The sequence below is a fragment of the Rhinopithecus bieti genome, unplaced genomic scaffold, assembly GCF_001698545.2.
Source record: "Rhinopithecus bieti isolate Rb0 unplaced genomic scaffold, ASM169854v2 scaffold_10356, whole genome shotgun sequence".
NCBI classification, from domain to species: Eukaryota; Metazoa; Chordata; class Mammalia; order Primates; family Cercopithecidae; genus Rhinopithecus; species Rhinopithecus bieti.
The window spans coordinates 481,910-501,900 of NW_016806422.1; the positions used below are offsets into that span (position 1 = coordinate 481,910).

Sequence of the window (19,991 nt, forward strand, 5' to 3'; positions counted from 1 at the left end):
TTGTCACAAATGACAAGATTTCTTTGTTTTGTTTTTGTTGCCCAGGCTGGAGTGCAGTGGCGCGATCTCGGCTCACTGCAAACTCCGTCTTCCGGGTTCAAGCGATTTTCCTGCCTCAGTCTCCTGAGTAGCTGGAATTGCAGGCACCCGCCACCATGCCCAGATACTTTTCTGAGACAAACACTACCTCCTTGGTTGAAGCGTTCGTTGTTTTTTTGTTTTTTGAGATGGAGTCTCACTCTGTCGCCCAGGTTGGAGTGCAGTGGCCGGATCTCAGCTCACTGCAAGCTCCGCCTTCCGGTTCACGCCATTCTCCTGCCTCAGCCTCCCGAGTAGCTGGGATTACAGGCGCCTGCCACCACGCCTGGCTAGTTTGTTTGTATTTTACTAGAGACAGGGTTTCACCATGTTATAGCCAGGATGGTCTCGATCTCCTGACCTGGTGATCCGCCCGCCTCGGCCTCCCAAAGTGCTGGGATTACAGGCGTGAGCCACCGCGCCCAGCGGGTTCAAGCGTTCTTGAGGGGATGTAGAAATAATTTGCCAGCCTTATCATTCTACGTGTCCTAAAACACCAAGCTCTTCTTAATGTATATATTGCCCACATGAGCTATTTGCTGTAAGTAGCTTGGAGCAAATAGTTTGAAAATAATTTTCTTCAGTACAAAACTGCAAGTTGGGAGCTATTTTCTGTCATTCCTTTGTAGATAGATAGTATCCCACTATCTTTTGACTTCCTCTATTGCTATTGAGAATCCCCTTGTTTTTCTAATTGTCATTCTTCTTTTGGTGATGTCTCTTTGCTCTCTAGCTGCTTATGACATCTTTCCTTTTTCCTCATGAGAATAATTGTATTTTGCTACCTAGAGTTGTATCTTCTATGGGGTCCTGTCTTTCATCAGTCCAGGGGGAAGAAATCCTCAAAAATCCTGTTTTCTCTAACTCAGTCTTTGTACTCTATACTTTGTAAACTCTAATTTATGTGTTGGACTCTAATAAATGTGCTGGACTATTCAGTCTGTCTTCTAACTCACTTAATTTCTTTGTTTCTCTGTGCTAACTCTGTTAACTTCTTTCAATTTGTTTTTTAATTCTCTAGTTGAACTGTGCCTAAACTGCTATTTAACACATTCAAAAATTATTTTTTATATTGTATTTTTTAATATCATGTTATTTTTGGTATTCATGCTTCCAAGAGAATCTTTTAAAAGGAATCATTGCACTTATTATTATTCAAAGCATCATTTATGCCATTAAGATATTCCACCTTGTCTTTATCCTACAGATAATAATCTATGACTATGTAGGTTTTGGAGGCTCGGACCTTTTGTTTATTTTTCTTTTAACTATTCTCTTATATTTCATTTCTTTGTGTGTGTTTTAATTATTTTTTGTTCTCAAGATGAACTTAATGGGAAGTGTGAGTCCACTAGGGTGTGTCTATATCCAGAAGATCACTCTTATTTAGCTCACGCATTCTTTGTAAGTTTAAGGACTGAACCCTTTTACACTGAGTAATTTATACTCCATGAAGCTCTCCATTCTCAGTGCAAGTATTTGCCTTTATGATTGCACCTGCTTCTATAATCCCATTTTGTCTTCCTTGATAGTTTTAGCTAACATGTGACTGTATGTTAGCATGTTGAGTTTTTCCTGTCTGTCTTATGATCTCGACAATGCATTTGAAAGTTACAATTTGTCATGCATCAGTTTTGTGGCAATAAAGGGCTTTTCAGAATATACTTTACAATTAGTCTCAGTTCCAGAAATGAGAGACCCCAGGACTGGAAAATTAAACTTCCTGAGAAACATACTCAGAGGTCTTGTTCTGATTTACTTAAAAACAAATGTTAGACCTAGAATTTATTATTTCAATATTTTACCAAAAGAGAAAATATGAAATATATAATTATTTTATTTTCCCCCCATACGCTTATGATGAGTTTACTAGAGCACTCTGCAACAACCAAATGTGGGAATTAGTGATTGATAGCCAAAAACAAGAGTATTCTTTTAGACATAAAGATGATAATTAGAAAGTTCAATCTGGTGGGAGAAAAATGTTAAGAATAAAAAATTAGAATTAGGTTGGGCACCTAATTAGGCTCAGCACTTTGGAGGCCGAGGTGGGTGGATCACCCGAGGTCGGGAGTTCGAGACCAGCATGACCAACATGGAGAAACCCCATCTCTACTAAAAATACAAAAAATTAGCTGGGCATGGTGGTGCATCCCTGTGATCTCAGCTACTCAGGAGGCTGAGGCAGGAGAATTGGTTGAACTCGGGAGGCAGAGGTTTTGGTGAGCCAAACCTTGCACTTTGCACATTGTACATTGCAACCTGGGCAACAAGAGCAACACCCCGTCTCAAAAAAAAAAAAAAAAGAAAGAAAAAAAAATAAGATTGCTTGAGTATGTATTTAAATACATATTCCTCAACATAGACATATTTGACTTTTTTTAGCTTAGTTCACATACTCTTAAAATTTTAGATTATGTAGTTCATGAATTTATTCATGAATTCATTAAAATATTTATGTTGAAGGCAATGTTGTATACAGTTGGGGAATTCATTAAAAATATTTATGTTGAAGGCAATGTTGTATACAGTTGGGGAGAGGGGCCAAAAAGACAAAGTAGCAAAGAGCCTGCCCTCAAAATGCGTATGTGAAAGTAGTTATATATCAGCAAAGTAATGATTACATTAGGTAAAAAGAGATAGACCAGGTACAGTTCTATTAAGTTAGGCAGATGGAGAAACTCTTTTCAGCTGGGATAAACAAGAGACATGATTAGGTTTTTGTGGTTGAAGGGATGATGTTGATCAGCTAGCCTATTATGAATAAAATTCAGGCAAGTGGTGATGGGAGTAGGTTATGAAATCTAAATAGCTTCCCTATAGTGTGGAAAGATCAGATAATATCTGGAAATCTGAAAACATATTAATATGGTTAAAGTGTAAAGCATTTGGTTAAAAATAGTGAGAAATAAGACTGGGAAAGTACTGTGGCTATAGTCACACTATATGGAAAAGCAGACTAAGAAATTTAGACATCACATTCTGGGTGGCTAGAAGCTATTGAATACTTTGGGGCAAGTGAAGGTCATGATTCAAAGCTCTGTAGTCAGAAAAATAACCTGGCAGCAAATAAATCCATTGCTTAGAAGAGGAAATGCTGGATACTACTGTAATATTAAAGCTGGAAAGAGATTTGAGAGAGCATGAACTATAGAATTGACAAAAGACTAAATAGATATTTATGGCTTTCATTTGGCTGTGCTTTACAATTTAAGAGTGGAATATATTCTCCAGGCCATATTACTAAGAGTCTATCATAAATGAATAAAAGGATTTTGAGCAGCAGAGACAATGCTTACCCCTCACCTCCCACCACAAAACACAAAACAACAAACAAACAAACAAAAACAACTTTGAAGAACAAGTATTTTAGGGGAAATAGAAACTTATTTTATTATTTTTGCCAATACCAAACAATCCAAGGTAAAATGCAGAAAATATTAAGTTCTTAGATTGACAAAATATTCTTCAGCCCTACATTAGGCTGCATAAATACACATTATCTAATACATTATAATATTCATAACAATCCTATGTGTTATCTATAGCCCATTTCACAGGTAAGAAAAGAGACTAAAAGACATTTAAATGACTTGATTAATGACAAAAATAGGCACTCAACCTGAACATCAACCCAAATATTCTTATTACATCAATACAGCCTCTCAGCAACCAATTAATTCCAGAGAGTGAAAGAAGGGGAAGAAGGAATAAAGATTCTGAGTGAGGAAAATAAATATATATAAGATATAGCAGGTTTAATTTTAAGGAAGTGATATATTACTTTTGTCTAAAAAAGATAAAAATAAAACTGGTTGAGGATGACTAAAAATAAGAAATGTGAAGTTTAAGATTGAGAAATAAGTTTACATTTGAAATTCACCAACTTACCTGTACATTAAGCATGAAAAGTAATTTGCAGAGTGAGAGGGTTCTTGATTTGAAGAGAACCGGAAACACGAGTAATATCTTCTAAGGCAATTGTGATTAATAGTTACTTAGAAATACTAAAAGGATTTTTGAGCAGCAAGGTAGGCTCAGTTGAGATTCTGGCATGGAAATGTAAGCTGGAAACCTATCATTCAAATACTGCACTTTACGGCTGACTCAGAACTGCCAGGCCCCCATATCTTGTTTTGCTGTCTTACGTTTTGAACTAGTTGGCATACTTTACAGATCTGGAGTTTCCACTTTCACATTAAAAAAATCTAGCTTTGTGGCTTCTTCTGAAAAGAATAAAAATGGGAGATAGAGCAATTCGACTAGAACTAAGGAGCAGCTGCTCAGAAGTTTTGATTGGAATCACCAACCTTGAGCAATAACAGAATCTTGGGCCTCTCCCCAGAACTACTGAATTAGAATCTTTATTTTAACAGTCTCCAGGTGTCTTGTAAGTTTGAGAAATAGTGGTCTAGAGAACTCTGTAAGTACAGAATGCTAGAAAATATTAAAATTTTATAAACCAAAATTAAGGTAATCAAATGCTATAAATTGGACACTAAACTGGACTACTTTATATGTTAATATTTCCGAAAAGATTTTCTGCATTCATCCTTTATAACACTTTATTTTCTTGAAAAGGTGCAATTTTAAGTGAAAGTTGGAATGTGCAATTATATTTAAGCCTAAATTCCATAATTGTTTTAAAAGGTGTCTAATTCAATAATACAGGAATAACAACCAAATATTTATATTGACTGTAACAAATCCAAACTTAATTCGACTTCAGAATTTTCTGCAAAATCCACGTTGAAGGAATGCTAAAATGATTTTATTGGATTTTCTCTTCTCAGTCAATTCCTCTTAATTATCTGTTTTGAAAGATGTTCAACTCTGGTGATTCTTTTAGGAAAGTTGAATTGTTTTATTTCATTTTAGTAACAACTTGGCACTTAAAACATAAAATAGCCCATTTGTTGAGGGCCAAAAGTACTTTCTCCTAACTAGAAAGATGTGCTACCAACTGGAGAAGCTATTACTCTACTTTGAATTTTGGTCACCTTGGCTCATAAGACCTGCTGCCTGTGTTTGCTCCTAAGTGTTTACTAGTGAATCATTGACTGTTAGTGTAATTTCAATGCTAATTGTTGCTTCAGGTTTTCAAATAGCTCTGCAGTAAGACATTAATGATGATTCATGCCTTAAGAAGGGCTGATAAGGGAATGAGATTACAATCTTGTGTGATTTTAGCTAACAAATTAAAGTGTAAATTAAATTTTCCCTCAGATAGAAAATAACTACTTGGAGAGCCAATACAATGAAAACCTTCATTCACTTTTAAATCTTCTCTTTCCTGTTTTATAGATATTCAGAGTATCAGAGGGCTAGCAGTGGATTGGGTGTCACGTAATTTATACTGGATTAGCTCAGAATATGATGAAACGCAAATTAATGTGGCAAGGCTAGATGGCTCTTTGAAAACCTCAATTATCCATGGAATCGATAAGCCACAGTGTCTTGCAGCTCACCCAGTCAGGGGGTAAAGTATGATTATTTTTTTTTTAAGCTTTTCCAAAATTTCAGAGACTTTTGCTCTGATTTTATATAAAAACACTATTTAATTCAGAGGATATATATATATATATATATCAGCCATAAGAGTAAAAAAATTTAAATATGGAAACTGTAAAAGAGATTTCTGGTTAGAGTTTTATTATCTGGAGATTATATATATCCTACACCAACATACATATCTGTGACATATGTAAGATCTCATTAATTTATGTTTCTAAGAAATGACAGTTCTGAATAAAAAGAGATGTAGGAGAAAGTGGTTACTTTCATTTTGAAAGCCAGTGATTAAAAATGCATGTACAGCATGTTAGTATCATGGTCACTGCTATGTAGATCAGATTCTTCAATCTTTTGGATGGTCACCTTGTACCCTTAAGGGAGCTTACATAGAGCTAAAAGAGATTCTTTTCTCTCTAGTGCTTTCAACAGCAATGGTAGAAATGAGTTTGTTACCCTCTGTTGCATCTGATTTCTTCAGAGCCAAGAGGATTCAATATTGATGAATTACTTAACAAAGAAAATAATTTACTATAGTCTTAGCTAAATATTCAATCATGTATGTAGGAAGAAAAAGTGAGTGTATATTTCTACTCAGTGAGTAGGTCTACATCTAATATTTTCAATTCATATCTCTTTTGAATTAAGAAAACTCTACTGGACCGATGGAAACACAATTAACATGGCAAATATGGATGGCAGTAATAGCAAGATTCTGTTTCAGAATCAGAAGGAGCCAGTTGGTAAGTATTTTTTAATAGTCACCAAGTTTTCAATGTGACAAACCTGTACTTATACAACATATACCTTTGATCTAGATCCTAAAAGAAAATATTAAAGATTAGTAAAATAAGTAAATTCAGGAATTGACCAATTTCATTGGATCCATTGGGTTTCTGTTAGGTTTATTAGTCAAGGTTCTCTAAAGGGACAGAATTAATAGGATAAATGAACATACAAAGGGGAGTTTATTAGGATAATTGACTCACAGGATCACAAGGTGAAGTCCCACAATAGGCCATCTGCAAGTTGAGGAATCTGGAAGCTAGTCCGCGTCCCAAAACCTCAAAGTAGGAAAGCCGACAGTGCAATCTTCAGTCTGTAGCCAAAGGCCTGAGAACCCCTTGCAAATCACTGGTGTTAAGTCCAAGAGTCCAAAAGCTGAAGAACTTGAGGTATGAGGTTCAAGGGCAGGAAGTATCCAGCATGTGAGAAAGATGGAGGCCAGAAGATTCACCAAGTCTGCTCTTTCTCTGCCTGCTTTTATGCTAGAAGCTGGTTAGATCATGCCCACCCAGACTGAGGGTGGGTCTGCTTCTCCCAGTCCACAGACTCAAATGTTAATCTCCTTTGGCAACAGCTTCACAGACACACCCAGGAACAATACTTTGCATTCTGCAATCCAAACAAGTTGACACTCAATATTAACCATCACATTAGGCGAGGAAGAAACATTATCTGAACAGGAAGATTAATTTTTTAACATAATTTTTGCAATGTATTAAATAAGTTACATTAATTTAATGTAATTAATAAATATCTTATTTTCACTGGTGAAATATCTGATACAATACTACAGTGGCAGTATAACTACTGAGTCTTTTCCTGCTCATCATTATTGTGTCATTATTGATAATTACAAGGTTTTGGGTTTTGATATTTAGTGTTTAGTCTTTAGTCACTCTATAGTGTGTTAATTTAGTTTCTTATTCTACCTTTGCCAACCATTGCAAATAATCAGATAAAACATGATGCCACTGACAGAGAACCTTGATTTGTTCCCAAGAAACATCTGTGAAAATATTAAGTATAAACATTCTCTTAGAATATAATATTTTACCCATTTGCATATAGATATCTGTAATATTGTTTGGAACCTTAATCACTTTTTCCTCATGTTTTCTTGCATACCTTTGAGAAGCAAATATTGTTACAGGGCCTATTTGTCATTTCAAAACACCTTTTAAAATATTAGTAAGCCCCAATTGTGATATTATTATAATAAAGATGCAAATGGTGGAATATACAACAGAAAATTCATTATTTTGTTTCAATTGAATACTATATATTTTTTGAATCTGGGAGAAGAATCAATATATCATGAAGCTTGTCGATTTTTTCTTAGTTTTAGACATTTAGAAACTTGGTTTTAGAAATTTAGAAACTTAGTTTTAGAAATTTAGGGCACATTTTTCATAGTGATGATTCAATAAAGGTATAGTATCACTAAGATTTGCAATAAATAATTCTTTTCATGTGGTCTATAGAATAAACCTCTGACATAAAATGATACTGTTAACAGCTCTTTAGCCAGTTTGTTCTAAGATTTTTACATAATTGAAAGTCCAGGTTGTATTAGAAATTAAAAGCAAATTGAAACACTAATGCTTCTATGTGGAAGATGACAGAACTAAAGAAACAAGGGGCTGTACAAGATTAGGGCCCATAGAAAGCACTCCATTTGAACTAAGACAATTCAGCTGGTCCTTATCTGGAATTGTTCAGAATATGTAACGTTGAAAAATGAGTGTGATAGAAATAGCATAAGCAAATCGAGCCCTTACATTGTAATTTGGTAATCACAGTTTATACCAAAATGTTAATGTATATGCTTATTTCTATAATGGTGAAAACCTTATCTTTTCTAATACTAAATATCCAGTTTCCTACTCAATTTTGTTTTAATAAAAGGCCTAACAGCTTATAATTTTAAATAAAAAGTTTGTGAGAGAGGCATTTGTGTTACCTGTTCACAATTTATAGCTGGCGCCTCAGATGTTGTTCAGCAATTGATATTTTTAACTGCATAAGGATGATTCAGCTTTCAATAATACATATGTGTACTTTATGTCAGTGATTATATTTGAAATTTTTTTAAAAATAGATTTTCAAAATGACACTTTTTAAAAGTTTTAATTTGTATAAGATGTATTATTTTAGCATAATTGACTATACCTTAAATCAGTATTGAATATGGCTGTGAGTCAAACATTCATTTATTCAATAAACAGATTTTTATTGAGTATCGGATTTTGCACTAGGCCTGTTGATAAAAATTTGACACTGTCCTTTTCCTGAAGGGGCACAGGAACCTAAATTATTTTAGATTCCATTAAGTAAATTTAACTCAGTGCCCTTGAGCAAGTTACTGTTAGCTTCATATGCTTGGTTTCCCTATTCATATAATCAAGACGAAATGTCTTTTTTTATAAAGTTCTCATGAGAACTGAATGAGAAAAATTTATGAGGCAAAACATCTGGCCCTTAATAATAGAAGCTGTCAGTAATAGCGGTAGTTTGTACATTAGGTCCAATAGACTGGAATTCAAATTATATGGTTATCTGTAGTATTAAGACTCTAAGTGAGTTTACTGAAGAATAAACAGAATAGATTCCATAGAAATGTAGTAGAGGAAATATATGTAACCAAGTGGGCCTCTGAAATGAACAAATGTTTACACAAATGTGGGGATTTAACTCAGTACTGCTTTGCTGCTGGGGCTAAGAGGCAAACAGTTTAAGGTTAAGCGCCTTCTGGTAACTTTCCACTTTAGCTTGCTATTCCTGTTAAGCAGGTGCCAAGATTGATAGTCTCCCCAGTGCTTAATGAAAAGCTGTGTTGTCCATGTATAAATGCAATAGTTTTTTTTTTTTTTTAACTTTTTAAATACTTCTAAAATCTGAATGCTCTGCAGCAATTCCCCAGCCTGCTATATACTGTCACATCTCTGTCTGCCCCAGAAATCCTTATTTTAGATACCCACAAGAAGAAAGTGAGCAGACGAAGTCTCTCCAGCCTGTGTTCTCTCCCATCTCCCTACCATGAGCAATGTTTGTAGATCAATTAACATCTCCTATGGTAACATTCACCATTTGAATTTGCCAGTCCAAATTAAGTGAATTAAATTGTTCAAAGTCTAAGTACAAGAAGAAAAAGAACATTAAGAAATCCAGAAATTAGAGACAATGTATAGCAATTTTCACATACACATAAAACATTCTTTTTGTCATGTTTCAGGGACAACATGGTTGTGGAAAAAATGTTATTTGAGGAACCAAACACATCTGAATATGAATCACGGCTTCGATGCTTATTAACTCTGTGACTTTAAACAAGTCTTACCTTTTCTAAGGCACAGTTGCATATCTATACAATGGAGATAATATTATCTAACTTTTGTGGTTATTTTTAGAATTAAAAGTTCATGTGAAATATCTCATATTCTAGCAATTTCATATAAGAACTAGAGAGTTCTTATATATGTGTTCAAGAAAGTACATTAAATAATATTTAAAACATTTAAAAGAGCCTATGTTGTCATTAAAAGAGAAATGAGTAAAGAAATGCAGCATTTTCATTGCTAAAGTATGATATGCGCATACAGATGTGTGTGTGTCTACTTACATATATATGTATATATGTAGGGAAGTTCAAACTTTCCCTTTGAAGGTCTAAGTCTGCTGAAATAAATTAACAATAGGCAGATTAACAGGAAAAAAAAGGCATACAAATGTATTAACATGCACATGGACACAGGAGTCCTGCAAACATAAAATTCTAAAAACAGGGATGTGGCCAGGTGCAGTGGCTCACGCCTGTAATCCCTGCACTTTGGGAGGCTGAGGCTGGTGGATCACCTGGAGTCAGGAGTTTGAGACCAGCCTTGCCAACATGGTGAAAACCTGTCTCTACTGAAAAATACAAAAAATTAGTCAGGTATGGTTGCATGTGCCTATAATTCCAGTTACTTGGGAGGCTGAGGCAGGAGAATCATTCGAACCTGGGAGGCTAAAGTTGCAGTGAGCCAAGATCGTGTCTTTGCACTCTGGCCTGGGCAACAAGAGTGAAACTTCATCTCAAAATAAATAAATAAAATAAAATAAAAGAGCAATGTGACAAGTTTTATGCTGTTTGGAAAGGAATAGTGACTTGGAGCATGGCAACAGGTTATGGGAAGGAAAAGGGAGAAAAGACGTGACAAGCAAAGGTTATCTCTATGCAGGTGAAGCCTCACAGGTGGCAGCCCTCAAAAAGAATAGACGGGAGCCCGTGATAAAAGTTTCCTTGTCAGACCTGTAATAATGTCAGACCTTTAGTTTCCTCTTCCTGTGAGTTAAGTTTTTCCTACCTCCAGATAATGCAGATAAGAAGGCCTCAGATAAAGCTCTTACATCTGTGTTTCACTAGATTTTCTCAACAGATGCAAGTCTTCCCTACTAAGGACAGCTTTTCAGAACTATTCCTGTGTCTGCAGCCCCTCTGAGTAGTCATCTTAAAATAGACCAAAGAAGTATATTTTGGGGTGGCATATTTTCATTTCCTTCACATTCATTTCAAAACCATTGAGAAAAGTTATTAGCAGAATGTTACTTACATACTTATCGCATGATACCATTTGTATAATTTCAAAGGGAAACACAAAATATTAATATACATTGCTCCCAGATATACTTATTTAAAAACTATAGAAAAAAGTGAACTGGAAATATACACCAATTTTATAATAGCAGTTGACTTAGGGAAGTGTCAATAATAACATCTGACAGAGAACTTTCTTTTTTATCAAAGGTAATTTTAACAGTATTAGTTAAATTTAGTTTACATTTAATAAAAGTATTCAAATTGAGTATAATGAAATGTTAGTAGTGTTCAATTCTGGATAGTGAATACATGAGTTTATTTTCATCTTCTTTCCTCTGTTGGATCTGGATCCTCCAAGTGTTACCAAAACGACCTGTTGTTTAGACACAGCTGACTTTCTTCTTCACAATGGTAAAAGAGAACACTAACTGGCCAAGTCTTAGTAATATCTAAGAGAGGAAAGGGCAAAGTTGAAATTGTAATTTAGATTTATGGCCAGGCGTGGGGGCTCATGCCTGTAATCCCAGCACTTTGGGAGGCCAAGGCGGGCGGATCACGAGGTCAAGAAATCTAGTCCGTCCTGGCCCGTCTGTACTAAATCTCTGGCCTGTCTCTACTAAAAATACAAAAATTAGCCGGGCAGGTGGCACACGCCTATAGTCCCAGCTACTCGAGAGGTTGAGGCAGGAGAATGGCTTGAACTCAGCAGGTGGAGGTTGCAGTGAGCCGAGATCGCGCCACTGTACTCCAGCCTGATGACAGAGTGAGAGACTCCGTCTCAAAAAAAAAAAGGAAAGAAAAGAGAAAAAGAAATCATAATTGAGATTTTGAAGTCTGGTTTAAGGTAGGTCTTTCAAATGAAGATGTGGTTAGGATTGAGTAAGGATCATTATATAAAAATTTCAGACTGGTTAGAACAGCAAAAAGATTTTGAGGGGAAGTGGTTTGAAGATCCTTAAGTTATAAAATGTTTGATGCTTTCTTGCTGAAGAGTTGATGAGTCTTTCAGGAAGATCTTGAAATCAACAACATTATCTGCAACTTTTATCTTCCTAGGAGATAATTTCTTGGGCTAGTGATGTTATGTTATTGAAAACAGTAAAATAGTAAAGCCATGTTAGTGTAGACAATAAGCTGTGCTTATGGTTTTGGTTCTCATTTATAAAATTAAGCCTTTGTTTCAGGGATGTTTTTAACCCCTTTAAAACACATTAAACATAACCTTTATAAAAAATTTGTACAGTAATGTGTTCATTCAGCAGCTGACTCTGAGAAACTTACCCACAATAGTCAGAGTTCTACCAGAGAAAGAAAGCCAATTATGGGAGTGCATATTTGTATATACAGTAGGTCACCACTTAACATCATCAACATGTTCTTGGAAACTGTGACTTTAAAGCCAAAGACTTATAAAGAAAGCATTTTCACCATAGGATCATTAATATAAACAACAGCTGTTTCTATAGCATGTATCTGGCAAGAAAAGCATTAATACATTTCTAAATAAAGACCCAAAACACTTGTAATACTAAGCATTGAAATAAATGTGAGGCATACATACATTTAAGAAAGACTAATAATAAAAACATGTAAGATTTTAACCAATTTTTGGTGAATGAGTGAGTGATAGTGGTCATAGTTGTGGTGGGCTAAACCAAGAGATAAATGTTTGCCAAGTGACAGTGGTAAAGAATACCTCCTACTGCCACATAGTTTAAAACCAAACAATAACAAATACGGCAGGCCTGCTCAGTACTTTCATCCCACATCATTTATTGTTGTGGATTTGTGTGGTTATTATGTACTTGACAAGTGTTTATTTGATAATAATTTGTATTTATTCATTTATTCATTCATTCTCTATAAGGTCACAGGATTACTGAAGCCTATCCTGACAGCTCAGAGTACAAAGTGGGAACCAACCCTGGAAAGGACACTATATCATCACAGGGGACAGACACTCATGCACACACACACCCTCACTTATATTGGGACAGTCTTCTTCTAAGTGATACATAATGATAATATATAGTGTGGAATGCATGTGATATTTTGATATATGCATATAATATGTAAAGATTAAATCAAGAAAATTGAGATATCCATTACCTCAAATCTGTAACTTTTCTTTACATTGGAAACATTTCTTCTAGCTATTTTGAACTAGACAATACATTATTGTTAACCACAGTCACTCTACTATCAAACACTAAATCTTATTCTTTCTAACTGTACTTTTCTACTGATTATCCAAACTTTCTTTATCCCCCTACTCCTCTGTACCTTCTCCAGCCTCTTGTAACCATCAATCAACTCTCTACCCGTGAGAGATCTACTTTTTTTAGCTTTCATATATGTGGGAGAACATGTGGTATTTGTCTTTCTGTGCCTCACCAATTTCTCTTAACATAATGACCTGGTGCTCCATACATGTTGCAATGACAGAATTTCATACATTTTTATGGCTGAATAATATTCTATCATGTATATGTACCTCATTTTGTTTATCCAGCTAATAATAGATACTTATGATTATTGTAAATAGTGTTGCAATAGACATGCTAGTGCAGTTCTCTATTTATACATTAAATTTCTTAGTTTTGAATATATACTCAGCAGTGAGATTGCTGGATCACATGTTGGCTCTATTTTTAGTCTTTTGAAGAATCTTGATACTGTTTTCCACAGTGGCTGTACACTCCCTCAGTATACATGGGGGACTGGTTCCAGGACCATCCATGTATACCAAAATCCACATAACTGGCCCTGCAGGAGTGTATACACAGAAAGTTGGCCCTCCAAATATGTGAATTTTGCATCCTGTGAATACCTTATATTTTCAATGTGTCCTTGTTTGAAAAAAAAAAAAAAAATCACATATAAGTGAACCTATGCAGTTCAAACTATTGTTGATTGAGGGCCAACAGTATTAAATTACATTCCCATCAACAATGTAGGACTATTGTCATTTCTTCACCTCCTCACTAGCTACTGTTATTTCTTGTCTTTTTGATAGTAACCATTCCAGCTGGGGTGAGGTGATATCCCATTGTAGTTTTGAGTGACATTACCCTGATGGTTAGTGATGTTAAACATTTTTTCATATAGCTGTTGGCCAATTGTGTGTCTTTTTTTGAGACATGCCTATTCAGATCTTTGGCGCATTTTAAAATCACATGAGTTATTTTGCTATTGAATAGAATTCCGTATGTATTTTGGTTATCGATATCTTGTCAAATGGATAGTTTGTAAATATTTTCTTCCATTCTGTAGATTTGCTCTTCTCTTTGTTGATTGTTTCCTTTGCTGTGCAGAAACCTTTTGTTTCATGTAATCCCATTTGCTATTTTGCTTTTGAAAATGTTTCTGAAACATTTTGTTTCAAAACAAAATGCTTTTTTGTTTTGTTTTGAAAGCTGTGTTTTTGAAAGCTTAGCCAAGGAATCATTGCCCAGACCCATGTCCTAAAGTGTTCCCCAAATGTTTTCTTTCAGTCATTTAATAGTTTTACATCTTAGATTTAAGCTTTAATTCATTTTGATTTGACTTTTGTATATGGCAAGAGATAGGAGTCTAGTCTCATTCTTCTGCATAGGGATATCTAGTTTTCCCAGCACCATTTATTGAAGAGATTGTCCTTTCTACAATGTATGTTCATGATGCCTTTGTCAAAAATGTATTGGCTGTAAGTGTATGGATTTATTTCTGAGTTCTCTAGTGTGTCCCATTGTTCTCTATGTTTGTTTTCATGTCAGCACCATGCCGTTTTGTTTACTATGTCTTTGTAGTACATTTTGAGGTCAAGTAATGTGATGCCTGCAGCTTTATTTATTTATTTGCTTAGGATTGCTTTGGCTATTTGGGGTCTTTTGTGGCTCTATAATGTCATTGGTATCTTGAAAGATATTGCACATAATCTGTGGGTAGCTTTGGGTAGTGTTGACATATTAGTTCTAATTCTTCCACTCCATAAGCATGGAATGTCTTTGCTTATTTGTGTGTGTTCTTCAATGTCTTTCATCAGCAGTTTATTGTTTTCTATGTAGAGATCTTTTATTTCTTTGGTTAAAATTTACTTCTAGGCATTTTATATTTTATGTAGCAATTGCATATGGGATTGTTTCTTAATCTCTTTTTCAGTTTGCTCACTGTTGACTTATATAAATGCCACTGATTATTGTGTGATAAATCTTGCAACATTATTGATTTTGTTTATCAGTTCTAATAGATTTTGGTGGGGACTTTAGGTTTTCTAATTATAATATCCATGCCTCTTAAAACAAAAATAAGTTGACTTCTTCTTTCCTAGTTTGCTAGAACGTCCAGTACTATGTTGAAAATAAGTAATAATAGAAGCATCCTTGTCTTGTTCCAGAACTTAGAGAAAAAACTCTCCTTTTTTCTCCACTCAGTATGAACTTAGATTTGGATTTATTATATATGGCCTTCATTGTTTTGAGGTCTGATTCTTCTATACCCAGTTTGCTGAGAAGTATTTTTTGTAAAGGGATGTTGGATTTTTTTAAAATGTGTTTTCATCTAAGCAAATGATTATATGTCTTTTGTCCTTCATTCTGTTAATGTGATTTATCACATTTATTAATTTGCATAGGGTGAACCATGCTTGCATCATTGGAATAATTCCCACTTGATTGTGGTGAATAATCTTTTCAATATGTTGTTGAATTTGGTTTGCTAGTATTTGGTTGAAGATTTTTGCATCTATGTTTATTAGGGATATGGTTTTCCTAGTTTTTGTCATGTCTTTGTCTGGTTTTAACATCAGGGAAATGCTGGCCTCTTAGAATGAGTTGGGAAGCATTCCCTCCACTTCAATTTTTTAAAATATTTTGAGTACAATTGTCATTAGTTCTTATTTAAATGTGTGGCATAATTTACTAGTGAAGTCATCAGGTAGGTCCTGGGGTTTTTTTTTTTTTTTTTGATGGAGTATTTTTTAATTCTCAGCAGCTGTCTTACTCATTACTTCATTACTGGTCTGTTTTTTTGTTTTGTTTTGTTTTGTTTTGTTTTGTTTTTTCTATTTCTTCATGATTCAATCTTTGTAGGTTGTATGTGTTCAGAAATTTATCCATTTATTCTAGGTTTTCCAATTTGTTAGTGTTTAGTTGTTCATAATAGTCCCTAATGATTATTTGTATTTATGTGGTATCAGCTGTTATGTCTCCTTCTTTTGTTTCTGATTTTATTTGTCTTTTATTATTTTTCCTTAGTCTAGCTAAAGGTTTGTCAGTTTTGTCTTTTAAAAAACAGCTTTTCATGTCATTTATCTTTTGTATTTTTTTTAGTCTCAATTGTATTTATTTCTGTTCTGATCTTTATCATTATTTTTTTCTACTACGTTTGGGATTGGTTTATTCTTGCTTGCCTAGTTCCTTGAGGTGCATCATTGGGATGTTCATTTGAAACCTTTTAACTTTTTGATGTAGGTGTTCATTGCTGTAACGTCCCTGCTTTTGCTTTATAGCATAGTTTTGGTATGTTATGTTCTAATTTTGTTTGTTTCATTACTTTTGTAAAATTTCCTTTTTCATTTCTTCATTGACCCATTGATTATTCAGGAGCATGTTGTTTAATTGTCATGTGTTTGTATTGTTTCTAAAATTACTCATTATTGAATTCTAGTTTTATCCCATTGTGGTCAGAGAGATACTTGATACAATTTTGACTTTTTCTGAATTTCTTGAGACTTATTTTAGACTTATGTGGCCTTACATAGAGTCTATTCTGGAAAATGTTGCATGTGCTGATGAGACGAATGTATATTCTGTAGCTGTTGGACAAAATACTCTGTAAATGTCAGTTTGATTCATTTAGTCTAGAGTATAGTTTAACGCCACTGATTCTTGTTTGATTTTCCATCTCAATGATCTGTCAATTACTGAGAATGAGGTGTTAAATTCCTGTACTATTAATGTGTTACAGTCTCTCTCTACCTTTAGATTTATTAATGTTTGGTTTTTATATTTGGGTGCCTTGGTGTTGGAGGCATATGTATTTAGAATTATTATATCCTACTACTGAATTGATTTCTTTTTTATTATATATTGACCTTCTTTGTCTCTTTTTAAGTTTGACTTAGTCTGTTTTATCTAATATAAGAATAGTTACTCTCACTTTGCTTTTGATTTTGTTTACATGGGCTTTTCCATCTCTTCACTTTCAGCCTATGTGTGTCTTTTATAGGTGAAATGGGTTTCTTACAGGTAGCATATAGCCTAAATAAAAAAAGCCTGAATAAAAAAAAATCAGCTGCTTTGTGTCTTTTAAAAATTGGAGAATTTAATCCATTTACATTCAATATTATGTTTGATAAGTAAGGACTTATTACTGCCATTTTGTTACTTGTTTTTAGAGTATTATGAATTTGTTATCAATGAGTTTTAGACCTTGAAATGTTTTCTTTTGCACATTAGCATCTTTTAATTTTTTTTTTGTTTGAATATGGAAGAACTCCCTTTAGAATTTATTTATTTATTTTTTTTGTAAGATGGATCTAGTGATTGTGAGTTCCCTCAGCTTTTGTTTGTGTGGTAAAGACTGTATTTCTCTTTCATGTTTGAAGGAAAGCTTTCTGGGTACAATATTCTTGCTCAGCAGCTTTTTTTCTTTCAGCAATTTAAATATGTCACCCCACTCTCTCCAGGCCTACATGGTTTCATTGAGAAGTCTATTGCCAAGTGAATTGGAGCTCCTTTATGTGTTATTTGCTTCTTATCTCTTGATGCTTTAGTATCCTTGCTTTCTCCGTAACCTTTCAGAATTTGATTATTGTAGGCTTTGGGATAGCCTTATTTGGGTTGAGTCTGTTTGGTGATCTCTGACCTTCCTATAACTAGATACTTTTATCTTTATCTATGTTTGGTACCTTTTCTGTTATTATTTGAGTAAGTTTTCTATCCTTTGCTCTTTCTCAACTCCCCTTATATGCTAATAACTGTTAGATTTACACTTCTGAGGTTATTCTCTATATCTTGCAAGTGTTCTTCATTTCCTTTTATTATTTTTCTTTTTTATACTTTTACTATATGTTTTCTAATAGTCTCTCTTTTAGCTTACTTACTTTCTTCTGCTTGATCCATTCTGCTGTTGCCTCTAGTGCATTTTTTAGTTCAGCAAACTTGTTTGTCATTTCTAAGATTTCTGTTTGATTTTTTAAATTATTATTTTAATATTTCTTACTTGCTCTGATAAGTTTCTGAATTGATTTTCCGTGTTAACTGGGAGTTCAGTGAGTTTCTTCAGAACTACCATTTTGAATTCTTAATCTGAGAGCTCACAAATTGCTGTCTCATTAGGGTTAGTCACTGGCTCTTTGTTTTGTTCATTTGAGGAGGTCTTGGTTCCCTGTTTTCTGTTGTTTCTTACGGATATATGTCTATAGCTTTTCATTGAAAGCCTTTACTTGTATCTGGCTTGTGTTGGTTTTCTAGGGTATGTTTGCTTAGAGTTTCTTTGCAGTCACTTGTAAATCCACTTAATCCTAGATTGATGGCTTTTTTCTATTATTATTATTATTATTATTATTATTATTATTATTATTTTGGCATTAGATGGCATCTTAATCCCAAATTTGCCTTGGCTCTCACAGGTATTCAGAACACTTCTGGTCCTGAATTGGAGTGGGATTCCTAAGGAGGATACCTTGGCTCTGTAGGAGACTGGTTGGGGCTTCATGCTCAGAATACTCATTGAGATTGCCTCCTACAGTGTGTTGCTGCTGAATAACTACTTTTATTTGGTGTCCCCTTGGCTGAGATAAAGAACAGTGTTTCACAGGCTGGCATTTCTAATCCCACCTCCCCTCTGTGTCTCTAGCTGCCCTCAGGGGTTTTCTCCCTGCAGACGCTCATGATTCTTCCTGTGGGTCCAGAGAGTAATAGTTTTCTTAAAAGGGGATCCAGGAAGCTGGCTCTGCCTTGATCTCATTTTTTCCAGTGTAGAAACCATGAGTCTAGGAGGAATCATTCATGCATGGTGCCTGGCAGATTGGGGGAGGGCCATTATGAATATAAAGGATGATGTATTTCTCTTACTGTCTGCTCAGAGTTTTTCACTTTCTGTAGCTTCAGGGATCATCTCAGCCTCAGATTTCAGTTCCTGGATATTGCTGATGATCATCTTGGCACTGGATAATTATTTTTGGTTTTCTGTTGGGGACAGTGAAACCATCTGGCTTCTCTTCTGCAATTTTGATGATGTCAGTCTCTTCAACTGGGACAATTTAAACATGTCAATTAACCTAACATGCACATTTTTGAGATGCGGAATGAAACCAGAGCACTCAGAGAAAACCCACACAGATATGGGGAGAACAGGCAAACTCCATACAGACAGTGGACCCAGATGGGGATAATTTTTTTTCCTTGTCAATGTTATACCAAAATGTTATTCAAGGATCTGCTGTATATATATACCTACATATATGTTATTTGTTGCAAAATGTTGACTTATGTGATCCTGAAAACTGGCTAGGCAAATCTGAAATCCTTGGGCAGGCTGTCACTAAAGACATGCTTGACACTCTCAGGCAGGAGCTGAAGCTGAAGACCACAAAATGAGTTATTTTACCAGGGAAACCTCAATTCTGTTCATAAGGCCTTTCAACTGATTGAATTAGGTCAAGACCATCCAGATTTTTGAGAATAATCTCCCTCACTTAAAGTCAACTGATTGCAGATGGTTATCACATCTGCAAAATACTTCCACAGCAACACTCAGGATAGTGTTTGATTGAATAACTGTATATCACAGCCTAGCCATGTTGACACATAAAAGTAATCATCACATGTTTTAAACACAAACTTTTCTGTAGTTTATCCACTGATGTATATCCTTGCAAGTATAGTAGTTGTGTATACGTTGGTGCAAACATTGATTTCCTTGTTTACCTATAATCTAAATAAGAGCTCTATTAAAAAAAAAAACAATTTCACAATTGATCCTTCTTTTATTTTATTTATTTTATATTTTACTTTTATTATTGTACTTTAAGTTCTAGGGTACATGTGCACAATGG

At 34.5% G+C, this 19,991-nt stretch overlaps 1 protein-coding gene across 1 annotated transcript in view; it reads left to right on the forward strand.

Moving 5' to 3' along the window:
• The window catches only part of LOC108532435 (low-density lipoprotein receptor-related protein 1B-like), a 614,569-nt gene that overhangs the window by 463,196 nt on the left and 131,382 nt on the right, over window positions 1-19,991 (forward strand). The window contains 2 exon segments of the mRNA XM_017876508.1: window positions 5,383-5,557; window positions 6,238-6,332. Of these exon segments, the coding sequence (XP_017731997.1) occupies window positions 5,383-5,557; window positions 6,238-6,332 (270 nt within the window).